This window comes from Urocampus carinirostris, chromosome 10 (assembly GCF_059441175.1).
Source record: "Urocampus carinirostris isolate Australia breed hairy pipefish chromosome 10, RoL_Ucar_1.0, whole genome shotgun sequence".
NCBI lineage: Eukaryota > Metazoa > Chordata > Actinopteri > Syngnathiformes > Syngnathidae > Urocampus > Urocampus carinirostris.
The window spans coordinates 8852807-8867467 of record NC_142358.1 but is presented as its reverse complement, the minus strand read 5'-3'; the positions used below and the strand labels follow the sequence as shown (position 1 = coordinate 8867467).

The window sequence follows — 14661 nt, the reverse complement described above, 5'->3', positions numbered from 1 at the left end:
ATTTCATTTCATTCTAGGCATCAGCTACTTACTTAGCCCTGAGACAAACGAAACTGCGCAACACAGAGGGCATATTGGAGCCTACAAAGAACTGTTGTCGACTGTGCGCAGACGGAAATTTCAGTGGTATGGTCACGTCACATGATCATCAGGACTGACCAAGATCATTTTTAAAGGCACAGTCCAAGGGGGTAGGATGAGAGGAAGAGCGAAAAAGAACTGGGCCAACACCATTGAGGAATGGACTGGTGCCAACTTTGCTAAGACCCAAGAACAGGTCTGGGACTGTCAACAGTTGAGAAGGCTGTCCAGAGTGCCCAGATGACCAATGCGGTTAAGGGATCCGGGAACTGTGATAAACATATATATATATATATATATATATATATATATATATATATATATATATATATATATATATATATATATAGTGCCCGGAGGAAACCCACGGAAGCACGGGGACATGCAAACTCCACACAGGAGGTTCGAGCTCATGACCTCAGAACCTCAGGCTGAGGTTGAAAAATCTCATCGGAAATGCATGCGTAGGGCGTCAGGGATTAGGGTCTACTCATTTCCAGCAATGGTCAAAAGCTGATCCAAGGCAGAGGAGAGACATGGTGCAGGCCGAGGTCCTGTCAACTGGAGGAGGAAGGCAGGTGGTCCAGGGCGGTGGAGCTTGGAGTCCAAGGAGCCTGGACAAAGTGGGACCTACCAAAGCGAAGGATCACCTGGCCAGAACTCTGGAGGTTGGAACCGTTCCGGATCTCTTTCTTGCTCCGGTCAGTGTACGATACTCTTCCAACACCAACCAACCTGTAATAATAATAATAATAATTTCCTTTGTATTGTCATTCTTTGTAACAATGTACACAGAACGAAATGTCGATACACCTGACCCGTTGTAGCGAGCCGATGCACAGGTGGGTGTTGAGGGAGGACCCAACGTGCAGGCTATGTGGAGGGAGAGGGACACTGGCGCATATTCTGGCAGGATGCCAGATTGCTCTTAGCCAGGGCAGATACCGCTGGCGCCATGACAAGGTCCTCGGTGCACTGGCTTACATCTTGGGGCAGGAAAGGCGGAAGAAGCACCAACCTCAACCCGGTCCAACACATTCCATCCAGTTCGTCAGGGAAGGGGAGAAACCAGCATCCTCCAAGAAGACCATATATATATATATATATATATATATATATATATATATATATATATATATATATTACTTAGCCCTGAGACAAACGAAACTGCGCAACACAGAGGGCATATTGGAGCCTACGAAGAACTGTTGTCGATATATATATATATATATATATATATATATATATACATACATACATACATACATACATACATACATACATACAGAGATAGACAAAAATGTAGTACAGTACAATTGCAAAACCCATATAACCAGTTCAGATCTGTTTCTTTCTTTTTTTTAAATGCTTTTTTGAACGAAATGCATATACACTTCCATACAAAAATTCATCTGCATTTTTGCGTTGACATTTTAAACAAACTGAAAAACAATCCAAATTACATGAAAATAAGATAGACATACATGTGACACATAAGTTACAAAAAAAATACCAAAATGTTTACAAATATAATTGAATTACTTTCAATGGCCTTCTGGTAAGATAAACATTGAAATCAAACGATTATTGGGTTTTGATTTATTTGTCCAATAGCAACTATTTTTCAGCCTAATTATAATTTCAACGAAACCCACAAAGAAGAAAATCACTTCCGGGTTAGTGTCAAGGAAATCCGGAAGTAAACAAATACGAGCAATCAGGCAAAGGGAAAGAGCCAGGATAAGGTCGACGCATTTATATTTGTAAGAAAAAAATGTTCAATTTTGTTGCAAACATTTATCGATTATAGACTTAAAACAAGTCCTATGTTTTTTTTATAATTGAACAAGCAAACACTCTGAAAGTTTTTACTCACACAGTAATTTATTCCAATGAATAAATATCCGTGTTCTGTTATTCAGCAAACACATTACGCCTGACTGCCACTGATTTTTATGTTAAATTGCATTACTTTCATTCTATCGTCTTTATTGCAAAGTGTCTTAGTTTTACACAATGTTGCCATTACTGTTTATTCTTTATAAAACCGGTGACGAGCCATCAGGGAACGCAATGCTGGATTATGTTCTTCCGCGTAAAATAGATAATAAGCCGATTTTTATATTAGTCAATTACTTAATCTGCATTTAGTTTTTGTATTTTCACATCTAAAATGAATTATCTACTTCAGGGCCAGCAATCTTTGCTTTTTTTCCTCACTAGTAACCGCAAAGAGGGTGCCCGTTTCAAATGTATTTGCAAAATTAAATGGTAAATGGTCTGCATTTATATAGCGCTTTTCAAGTCAATGAAGACATCCCAAAGCACTTTATACAATGTGCTTCACACCTACCCATTCACACACACAAACACACTCACACACCAATAGTAGCCATGCAAGGCGTCGACCTGCTTATTAGGGGCATCAGGGATTCAGTGTCTTGTCCAGGATAATTAATTGTATGTTGTTATTGGGTCAAAATTGTGTTTTTACCAAGTATTAATTATTTGGTGTAGGGTCAAAATAGGCCCTGTCAACAACTAAAAGGGCAAGGGAACTGAATCAATATTATATTACATTTTAGGCTATTTTAATAAGAATCGATCATACATTTACAGTCTGTGATCATGTCAATGATTTCTCATGCTAGTTAAAAATCAAATTTACTACTTACTTACTTACTTATTGCTCCAGCGAAGGTCGGGGGGTCCCGTCCCTGTGCGTTGAGCCGACCAGATGAACCAGGTTTTTCCAATGCTGGCGGTCTTGTGCCAGCTGTTCTGCATCCTCTACGGCAACTCCGTGTTGTTGGAGGTCGCCCGCAACGACGTCGAGCCATCGAGTGCGGGGTTTCCCTCGTGGTCGTCTCCAGCCTGCGGCCTTTGGGTCAAACTGGAGAATGGCTCGTGTCGGATGGTCTGGTGGTAGACGAAGGACATGGCCAAACCAGCGGGTGCGGCGTTGTGCGACCAAGGAAGATGCTTGGGGCTGGCACGTGCGGGCTCTGAGCTCTTTATTGGAGACTCGCTGGGGCCACCTGATGTTCTCGATGGTTCTGAGAGCCCTGCTATCAAAACCAAACCAAACCAAACCAAATTTACTATGAAATAAAAAAAGTTTAATTTTCATGTCTAAACTGAATTCTCCTGTGCTTACTATATAAGTTCACGTCAAGATGACCACCAAGAAGCTGGACGGTTTTAAAGTGGCCTGCGAATGGGCTTCATGCACCTTCAAAGGATGCAGCATGGAGGAGTTGAGCAACCACATGTCCGCTCATCTGAAGGAGCATTTAGGGGACAAGGACACCTTGGAAGAGCTGGGTGCGGCTGTTAAAACCTCACCTGTCACTCTGATTTGATTATCACTTGGTGACCACGTTTGTCTTTTCCAGATGAGTTTGCTTGCCTGTGGAAAGGGTGCGAGTTTGTCTCCATGGGCAGCCCGGCAGAGCTAGAAGCCCACGCTTATTTTCACAACTACCACGCCAAGCTCAAGTTCATCGGGTCGCAGCTCCTACAGTCCCGTTCGGACTTGCCCGCCTGCAGCCTCGCCGTGCACAGCAACAACCTGCTGTCAGAGGGCTCCGATAAACACGTTTGCCATTGGGAAAACTGTGATGTAAGTTCTCACCATTGCCACGCAACATTTCCAATCCAATAAAAAAACATTTCCAATACAATATTAAACTGTTCTGAGGTGCGATCAAAAAGTGAAATTTTCTTATAGATCATGCTGCATCAACAAATTGATAAAAACAATTATTAAATGCTTTGGCAACTAATAACCTCATCGATTCGTCTTGTTGCGCGATTCAATAGCCACCAAAGCACGTTAAATCAATGCAAATAAGTGAATTGGACTTTGTTGTGAAGTTGTAGGGTTGTAGTACCACTTTGGCCCAGCAAAGGACGCTTTTAGACCATTCTTATAAAAGTATCTTAGATTTTTTAAAAATCTTTTTTTACAAAAATGGCATGAAACAGTGAAACGCTACAAAGTTAACAATAAAAGAATAATGATGGCATGTTTATTTCAAAATAAGGGGCATATTCCTAAGCATATTACATATCCTTTTGCACATTGGGAAAATGTATCATATTCCTTGACAGCATTTCAAAAAAGGGTTTAAAATTTATTCTTTTAGTGGATACAAATTGTGCTACACAAAGAATTCAGTTTATTGCTCTCACTTTGTTTTTGTTTTGTGTAATAAGTCTAAAAATAATGTGATTTTTGGATAAGATGGTAGGAAGAGTATCTTACACACTTGCAGGTGTATAACATACATTTGCATGTATTTTTGTTAACTGTTATTTGACAAACACTTGGGAATTTTATTATTCATATTTTAACATATTCTGTTGTTTTGTGTTCTTTTTTTCTATCCGTCCAAAACGCAAATTCTAAATCGAGCAAGACATCAAAAATGTGTTTTTTAAACATTGGATTGATTGAAAGAATAATGGACAAATTCATAGATTATTAAGATAATCGTTTGTTGCAGCCCTACTTATAGCTGGTTAAGAAAATGTATAGTAATGTTCCAACCCTGTGATACATGCAATCAAAAATTAAGATAACAAAGTAGTATATACTAAGTACTACTTGTGTGTAATATGTTCATAGTTCACAAATCCCTTAACTGCCTGCGTTGTACTTCTCGTCTAATGTTGCATTTCCTGGAGAATTTCGTCTGTTACCCGTAGATTTATCTTCTTTTTATGTTTTCCTAACATTCTGTCATTGTCTTTGAAAACTTGGTGGTAAGGGTTTTGACACGTCTGGGTCTTTCAGCCGTTTTTTGCCAAACTTGATCAATAGATTCTGTTGCACTTGATCTTCTGTAGGCGAATCAGAGTTCATTATGACCAGGTTGTGATCGCTTTCCACATCATGCCCTTTTTTGATTCAACTTTTAAAACATTGTGAGATCATTATGTAGTCGACTGGACTGTTGTTGATTCGATGTGGTTGCTGCCACGTCCACGTTCTGGAGTCTTGTGGTTGCCAAGGATCAAGTTTTTGAAGCTAGCAAGGTGAAAAAGCTGTTGTCCTCTATCATTGGTTTCTTCCAGTATATCTGAACATCAACATCAACTACTGTATATTATTAAATAACATTATCAATACTGATACATGTATAAAATAGGAAAAGCAATTTTCTTTACTTTTGGTGCAATGTGATTTGAGTTAGTCAAGTGGAGTAGTGGGTGGATGCTCTTAGTATTTCTTAATAATTACAAGCTTTGTTTCAAAGGTTATTATGTTTTCGCTTCTCCCTTTAGCATGGATGCAAGTCTTGGGACCAATCACAAAAAAAATACAGTTTAAAAAATATAGTATTGTATCTGACTGACTTGATTGAACCAAAAGCATATCTGTATTTTCATGATGCCGTGATGCAAACCAATAGCAGACCACCATTTTATGACATCTTTTTAAGATCAGGCATGCGTTTTAGAGACTTTACTTGTCACACGCACAAATAATGCAAAGTTAAAATTTAGTGAGTCCTTGGGAACGCAAAATAATTTGTAGTTAATGTCGTATCGTAGGAAAAGTGCTACAAGGGGGCCCCAAAAGCATCTCATTCCACACGTAAAGTGAAAAAGTCATAAGGCAGGGTCACTGTATCAAAGGTGTCTACTGTATATATAACCCCCCCTCAAAAATTAATAGAGCTAAATGAAACTGGGGTAAAAATCCTGACAAAACACTTCCTTTTTCGCAATTCCTAAAAATACATTTAAAGCACTTAAAAATAAGCAAATTAAAAGCATTTTTTAGAACATCACAGCAACGGTGTAGCTGAAGAACAAGATGAAAAATTGCAGCAGGGGAAGTCAGCACATATTCTTTTTTGTGCTTCCGCAGAGCACCTTCATCAACCCCGAGTGGTTTTACCGTCACATGGACAATCACATAGAAAGCGCTGAGCAGCAGCCTCTCTCCAAGCAGCAGCAGGCTCTCTTCTGCCACTGGTCAGGTAGGACTCTGCGTGAAGGGGGTGCTCAGAGGTAAGCTCCAGTCTAAAAAAAACAGCCCGACCCAGGCCCGTGGATATTGAAACCCGCGCCTGACCAAATAACTTGAATTGCCAGAACGAGCCTGAAGCAGACTTTAAATTTTGTATTTTATTTGTGAGGACTCGAGAGGAGAGGTGATTTATGATAACAAATTAAAGCCTATCTTTTGTAACGAAATCTAAGTTAAAGAAAACTGTTTACACATTTACATATTTTGTATTTCTGTGTCTGCAGAGGTTACATTAAAGTTGAAGGGAAAATATCAAAGCTGTCCGTCCCAGCAGTACGTCCGAAAGAATCAATTTAAGAGAGAGAATGGCAGAGAGACAAAGAATACCATTGGCGGGTGGATAATTGACCCTTTGCACTCACGTGACCTAATCTCGTGGAGACGTTATGACGGATGGCAGTAAACCGTAGTAAACTGTGGGTGAGGCCAGTAAACAGGAGACAACATCAAGAAAAAAAGTTATACTATTCAAAACCATGAGCAATGACTAGTCAAACGAATATTGTGCAGCTGTCTGATGAGTTGGCTCGCCTTGTCAGAAAGCACAAAGAGCGTTACAGTGTTTAGAGAAACTGAGTATAGCATGGCTATCTACCGACCCACACCGTCTTCCTCCTGACATATTCACAAATCTAACCAAATCGTCTGCCTGACTTCAGTTTACACATTTTGTACCACTATACACTGGCAATGATTTAAAACCTTATAAAAGTCTTGATGTGCACCAGTTCTTACTGCTACGCGTTACTGGGCTGATGGAGGGCATCATAAAGGCGAAGGTAAATGATAAATAGTCTGCATTTATATAGTGCTTTTCAAGTCACCGAAGACCTCCCAAAGCGCTTTACAATGTGCTTCACACTTACCCATTCAGACACATTCACACACCAATAGTGACGACAGCCATGCAAAGCGCCTACCTGGTTCAGTGTCTTGCTCAAGGACACTTAGACGGAGGAAGCGGGAATCCTACCTTTGGTCCCGCTATACCTGAGCTGTAAGGCATTAATGTCAGCTGTGTATGCTGAAATGTTTTATCCAGGGTGCCATCAAATCTTAATTAAACTGTAATTGAAAGTTGCTCAAATGGTTTATTATTATGGTCATTTTGAATAGCCCAATGAGTTTATCCACACCAGACGTCCGACACACTCAGTTACAGTAGCACTAGCTAACCTATCGGTAGCTATATTGAGTGTCTTTGACGTGACTCTTACCTAGTTCATATAGATTTGCCCGAAAATACAAAAAACGTACCTTGTAAAATATGCTCTGTGCAAATTCTGGAGTACTTTGAGGGCAGCCTGTCCCTCCGATCGGTTGCAGATATGCATTGCTGTCTTCTGTCTTCATCAAAAGGGATTCAATGAAATGTCAAATTGGGCTTAGAACTTAACCACAACAAGAAATCAACATTGTAAAAAGTCATGGTTTGATTCTTCTGTCGTGGTTATTGATATTTGTTTCAATTCAACTGCTTATTCAATTGCCATCTACTCCGGTGCGTTTACCATCTGTCATTGCGCTCGTACCAGATGCCTACATATTTATCATTACTTATTATCCACATTCCACATCAGTACTTCCGGGTAATGCAACTTGATGTGACGTGTAGATAGACAATTTTAAAAAAGGCAGTGAGATGCCCAGCTTCGACCTGAATGTAAAGATTTACATTTTAGGTCCAACCAGAATTCAAATCGGGATCTTAGATCATTTGGAGGACCTCTCCCAGGGCTGACCTGGTGCCGTCTAACAGCGCTTTCTCTCTACCAGGCTGCGACGCCTACTTCAAGATCCGCTACCGTCTCAGGGAACACGTCCGCAGCCACACGCAAGAACGCCGGGTTGCCTGCCCCACCTGCGGCGGAACCTTCTCTAGCAACACCAAACTCTTCGACCACCTCCTTCGGCAGGCCCAGCCAGTCGGTGAGAAGATGCTGCAAACGAATCCGCATTAGACGTAGTTTTTTTTTGGCTGATCTTCTGCTCTTCTTTCTGGCAGAGTCGCTAGCATGCGAGCATTGCGGGAAAGCTTTTTCCAGCGAAAGGCTGCTGAGGGACCACGTACGACAGCATGGTGAGTAAGCGCAAGGAGTTTCAATCCATTTTTAAAATGGAGAGTCAAGGCCAAGCCAATCGACTTGATTTGATTTGACTTGAGTTTACTCAGTTTGAGTCCCATTCGATAAATGAATTTGCAAATACTGTAATCCCTAATTATCATGGTTGGTGGGAGCCAGAACCCCCAGTGATATGCAAAAACCTGCAAATTAGCCTGCCTCCACTCACCCATCCATCCATCCATCCATCCATCCATTGTCTTCCGCTTATCCGAGGTCGGGTCGCGGGGGCAGCAGCGTTAAAAGGGAAGCCCAGACGTCCCTATCCCCAGCCACCTCCTCCAGCTCATCCGACGGGACCCCAAGGCGTTCCCAAGCCAGCCGAGAGACAAAGTCTCTCCAACGTGTCCTGGGTCGCCCCCGGGGCCTCCTGCCGGTGGGACATGCCCGGAACACCTCCCGAGGGAGGCGTCCAGGAGGCATCCTTATTAGATGCCCGAGCCACCTCACCTGGCTCCTCTCAACGCGGAGGAGCAGTGGCTCTACACCGAGTCCCTCCCGGATGACTGAGCTCCTCACCTTATCTCTAAGGGAGAACCTATCCACCCTGCGGAGGAAACTCATTTCGGCCACTTGTATCGTGTTCTTTCGGTCATGACCCAAAGTTCATGACCATAGGTGAGGGTAAGAACGTAGATCGACCGGTAGATCGAGAGCTTTGCCTTTCGGCTCAGCTCCCTCTTCACCACGACGGACCGGTATAGGGTCCGAATGATGGCAGACGCTGCACCGACCCGTCCGTCGATCTCCCGTTCCCACTCATCCATTTTTAACAAGCATTCTGCTGGCCCCAGCTTGCAGCAATAGTTGACCAGGGATAATGGATCGCGGCAGAATGAATGGTGTCAAGGTTATAGATTTAGTCTTCGCATTTCTGCGGACAGTCTCATTTTTTTAAGTGATCACATTACATTGGTGGGGAAATAACAATGATTGCTTGATATTGGTAGGGAGACCTAGTCCCCTACATCCACGACAAAACTACGCCTTTTTGTGATGTTCCTTTTTAGGTTGAAAGAACTAGTTTTTGGAGTTAGGTTTAGGGTTTATGGTTAGAAATAAGCTCTCTCAGTCCCCTGTATCAGCATTAATAATGGATTACGCCCACACAGGTGCTCATCATTTTAAACGAAAAGAAATGGGGTTAGAGGTTGGATTAGATATTTGCCCTCTCGGCCGTGTATTTCGTTTTAGGATGGCCGGAACCGCATGTGTGGTTCATTTTAGGTGTAAATACAATAGCTGTAGAAAGAAATTAAAAAATGGAAGGGACAATGGATTGTGGCTGCTCTATTGCAGTCCACTTTTGAGTAGACAGAACGACAAAAAAATTATTGTCAAGCCGGCCCGCTCTTGCAGCAAAATGCTATCGCAGATAATGGATTGCGGAAATTTTTGCCGCGAGGGATTACAGTATTTTAGACCTGACTGTTTTTATAGGTGGGTTGCGTAGTTTGAGGTGTCCTTAAAGTTTAACATTAAATATTTTCTCTTTTAAGCATGTGTTAACAGTATTCAACTGAGAGCCTTTATATAAAAAAAAAATCATCGCGGATATTTGCTTTCATCTTACTTTTATTATTGATTTTCTGGCCACAAAGCGCATTACGCTGAAGGGGAGAAGGCAGGATGTTTGGGAGTGATATCACGTACCTGGTCGTGGTTTTATTTAATTGTAGGATGAAAATGGTGAAAGTAAGAAAATGACTGTTTGAAATACAGTCCAAATGCAAACCTAAACCCCCCCAAGAGATGAAAAAGGAAGATCTTATTCATTCGTTTCTAAGAATTTCACATACTTACACGTGCAACAAAAGGAGCTGCAGTGATGAGTTCAGCCAGAAGATGGCGTCAACAAGTAGAACATTTTTGAAGTTACATACACCACCTTTAAGTGTTTTTGTTTGTGTATACTCATGTGCTGCAGTCAATCAAGTCAAGTGTCCTTTATGCGACATGACCTGCACCACACTGGCCTCCCTGAAGATCCACATTACCTTCCGACACTGCGACGAGCGGCCTTTCCCGTGCGACTTCTGCGATAAAAGGTAAGCGATTGTTACACAGTTATAACCACAGTGACAACCTAACCCAGACCTATCCCTCGTTCTTTCTCCTCCAGGTTCAAGAACCAGCGAGACATGCTGAAGCACACGGAAGTCCACAACGAGGGCTCCGTCTTCCAGTGTTCGGTGGAAGGATGCTCGTATTCCTGCCAGACTTTCCAGACCATGAACCAACACTTCAAGCGGGTGCACCAAGTCAGTTTTCCAGTCGGTCGTCCATGCATTTTGGTCAACGCCCGCGAGACGATTTAAGTGTGTCTGTTTGGCAGGTGGGCGGGGCTTCCAAGTATAAGTGCCACCTTTGCGACAAGGTGTTTTCATGGTGCTACACGCTAACGCTTCATCTGCGGAAGAAGCACGAACTCAAGTGGCCGTCTGGACATTCGAGGTTCAGGTGGGACAGAATTGACACTTTCTATTGTTTTATAGCAGGGGTCAGCAACCTTTTTGGTGTGGAGTGCCACTTTCAAATGTCCTTGAAAATCAGTGTGCCACACCAAGATCAATAACTCGCACAACATTTTTTTAATATCCAACAGAGCTGTCATTTTACACCAGTCCAAATATACAAGATGGATAGACATTTTAATCGTATAACTCAGTGTTTTTCAATCCTTTTTGAACCAAGGTACACTTTTATTTATAAAAAAGTACCAAGCCACACCGTCCGTCGAAAATGTTTGAAAATGAAGTTATGTCAAACATTACACTGTACTACCTCCTAAGCAGATAATTAGTATATGAAAGGAAGAAAATAATACTCAAAAAAAAAAGAATGAAGTGCTTTATGGTTTTCATTTTTTACATTGCAATCTTAAACCGCTTTGTCAAACAAATTTAGTTATTAAATGTACTGTGCTACCTCAAGAGCAGATAATTAGTACATAAAAAGTATATACAAATCTACTGCCACCTACTGATATGGATGACTATTACAGTTCCTCGTCTGAAGATTGGCTGGAAAGAACGAGATGTTTTCGCTCGAGATTCGTTCATTTAACATTTATGTGTTTCGTCGGCTGCGTTAAAACAAAGATCTCTCCTCTGCGTGGCGCCGTGCAAACACGCACTCACACACGAAACAGAAAAGGAGGGGCGCGACCGTAAATACGGCGCGCAACTGAAAATGGCTAAATTTCAGGTAAAAATGCGCTTTAAACAAAAAACATTATTATTTGTATTATTTTGTGTGCGCTCGCGTGCCACTGGTTAACCCCTCGCGTGCCACTGCTGGCACACTTGTCATAGGTTGCCAACCCCTGTTTTATAGGATAAAACATTACTACTTATTGTGTTGGTAGATCTGAGTTTAAACTTGAGTACATAGTACACCAGGGGCCAGGAACTTATGGCACTTTTCATCAGCATGTATGGCTCAAAGAGACCTCACTATTAAGTTCAGGGGGCAAATCCTTTTTCACATACATATTTTTCTATTTTTTATGCCTTAATTAATGGAATAGGCAGCACGGCGGCGCAGTGGTTAGCGCATGTGCGGCACAGTTCATGTCTTGGGAACCTCCTGCGTGGGTTCAAATCCAGCTCCAGACTTCCTGTGCGGAGTTTGTATGTTCTCCCCGTGCTTGCGTGGGTTTCCTTCGGGCACTCCGGTTTCCTCCCACACCAAACACATGCATTTCAGGTGAATTGGCCGGTCCAAATTGTCCCTCGGTGTTAATGGGCGATTGAGATGTCCGTCTCTGTGTGCCCTGTGATTGGCTGGCAATCAGTTCAGGGTGTCCCCTACCCACTGCCCAGAGATGGCTGGGAAGGGCTCCAGCCCCCCGCGACCCTAATAAAGATAAGCAGTACAGCTAATGAGATGGGATGAGAATTAATGGAATCAACATTTCAGAACTTTTGTATTTTCTTGGGTTGTCTCTGTGATATTGAAATAGGTTTGATGACCTGAAATCCTTACGAGTGATAAACATGCGAAAAACACAGTCTTCAGGAAGGGGGCAAATACTTTTTACGGCGCTGCAGTTGCTGACTTTTTTGTACGTCTCTGATTTTAGATACACTAAAGACGTGGACGGCTTCCTGAAGCTGAACATGGTCCGGGTGGAGACTGAAGAAGTCACCAAGCAGATCATGAAAAACATGAACAAAAAAGCCTCCAGCCTCCGCAAGCGGCGGCGGAGTCACGAGAGGCACGAGCGTTCCCCGCTTCACTCCTCTTCCTCCTCCTCCTCCTCCTCGTCTTCCTCACATTCCTCCGGCTCCTCCGAGGAGGAGGAGGCGTCTCGCCACTCAAGTCCGAGGAGGGGCGGGGCTTCACCCGTCTACTGCGTGATGAGCACAATCCCCCACATAGAGGACGAGCCTGGAGGGACCGCCAACGAGGAGGCGGAGCTTGGGGCCACGTCCGGGGCCGTTCGTGCCCTAACCATGGTGGCCAGGGGCTTGGGCATGGATGTGGTGTGAGTGCGGCAGAAAATCACTTTTAGCTTATTCAAATTTTACTTCAAATGTTGTTGTTGGATTTTAAATGTTTTTTATGCAATAAATTGCTGCTTTTACATTTTTATACATGCAGGTTTTATGTGCCAATGCCAAGTGAATGACAGGATAATATATGTTGTTGAATAAAAATGGTGCAAAATTTTCAGCCAATGTGGAAGGAACTTCTTTATTTGCTCACCTGTTTTCATAATAAGGATGTTCAATAATTTTTATTGTTCGACTTTTTTCAAAACACATGACAATCTCTCGTTTTGTCAAAGTTCTCCAATTTGAAGTCAAAATGCATGCCCTACGCCAGGGGTCGGGAACCTTTTTGACTCAAAGAGCCATAAAAGCAAAAAATATTAATTTTATTTTGGGAAAGAGCCACACCATATATTATGAGACAAATTTACTAAATTGCTAAACCCGCGCCCCAGACAAAAGTATAGTCTTCTGCACATTTATTTTTGATGATTTGATAAAAATTATGAAAAGAGAATAATGCCAGAGCCCCTGTCCCTAAATCAACTAACATACCACTTTAAACTTGTCTCTTTCTTGCAATTACTCAAGATCGGTTAAACTCCTTTTTACCCTTTTTTTTCATACATATTGGTTTCAAAACCAGATGCAAGCAGTTATTGTGTAAAAACGTCACAACATTCTTCAAATAGGGAGCCTGATGAGCTCACTTTTGGCGCAGACGGCGTAGGGCGAGAGATGGGAGGGAGTGCTTGCACATTTTGCATAGCTCCACCCATCCCTCCCACTCACCCAATTAAATGACTAAGTTCTCTTCCGGTGTTTTGGCGTATTTACAGTTCTGTGGATTCATCATAAGGTATCTGAACACTGAACACAGATTATATAGTGAACTTTTATATAAAGGATTCTTTAGCGTTGTACAGCCAAAACGAGTTCCCCCCCCCTTTTTTTTTGTGTGACACCTTGACTGTAAATTGTAGTGAAAACGTGCCCTATATATACTGCGAAGAAATCATATGATAATTAGCTTTTGGTTTGGCCTTACGTGGACATGAATTGAATAGACATCTCAAATTTTGAACAAGATGGAGAAATTTTCCATGCAATGAAATTTGTCTCTGAGCCACAGACACTCATAGAAAGAGCCATATATGGCTCGCGAGCCATAGGTTCCCGACCCCTGCCCTACGCCTACGTGAATCGTGTAGATCCAAGGAGAAATCTTTTGGGGGGTATCGGGGTTTTGTGAGATTTGGCAGATAAACGCAGGCGTATTAGAAGTTGCGATGGAATTAAAATCAGAGACGTTTGCGCAGGCGCTAGTATTTGTACAGTACAAATTCTAGAGTTTGCGTTGTGGTTTGAGCTAGGGTTTCGAATGTTAAACATTCACCATCAATGGTAGCTGCACTGGTAAGCTACCTGGTATCTGTATACAGATTGTGGGTTTTGATCCTCATACAAATCTTAGAGTTAAGGGCCTCTTGTTGAAGTCATGGTTAGTGTTGGAGTGAACTATGGTTGATTTGGTTGGAGCTCAAGTTAGGGTTTAAGTTTTGGTCACATAATGGAAAAGCATTGGTTGCTCGATTGTTTAAATGTTTGTATTATATTCCCGAGACTGGGAGGTTGCTGGTTCAACCCTCGGCCGGGTCATACCTAAGACTTAAAACATTGGTACCCATTGCCTCCCTGTTCGGCGCTCGGCATTAGGGGTTGGAATTGGAGGGTTTGGTCACCTAATGACTCCCAACACATCAGTTGGGTTGAGTGAGGGGGCTGGGAATCCCCTCCTCTGTATCAACCTCCCAGAAAGAGTCAAAAATGTGAATGTTCTTGCCTCTAGCCACCCTCCACTAGGGGGATATGGCTCCGGTATACTGTATATGCATATAATTGTGGGTTCAACTCCGAGTGA

The 14661-nt window shown here is 42.3% G+C and overlaps 1 protein-coding gene across 3 annotated transcripts; it reads left to right on the top strand.

Annotated features, from left to right (window-relative positions):
• Nucleotides 1–1742: 1742 nt before the first annotated feature.
• Nucleotides 1743–12921, top strand: LOC148357633 (histone H4 transcription factor). 3 transcript variants are annotated; one of them, XM_088345374.1, is made up of 10 exons: nt 1743–1844; nt 3247–3405; nt 3477–3703; nt 5960–6071; nt 7898–8050; nt 8127–8201; nt 10172–10292; nt 10367–10505; nt 10580–10704; nt 12329–12921. In XM_088345374.1, exons 2-10 carry the CDS (start codon nt 3258–3260, stop codon nt 12735–12737), a joined length of 1509 nt encoding a protein of 502 aa, XP_088201500.1. In that variant the 5' UTR covers nt 1743–1844; nt 3247–3257; the 3' UTR covers nt 12738–12921. The 3 variants fall into 3 exon arrangements, with proteins under 3 accessions (XP_088201500.1, XP_088201501.1, XP_088201502.1); XM_088345376.1 differs by having other exon boundaries at nt 1802–1844; nt 2777–3405; XM_088345375.1 differs by having other exon boundaries at nt 1781–3405.
• Nucleotides 12922–14661: the final 1740 nt, after the last annotated feature.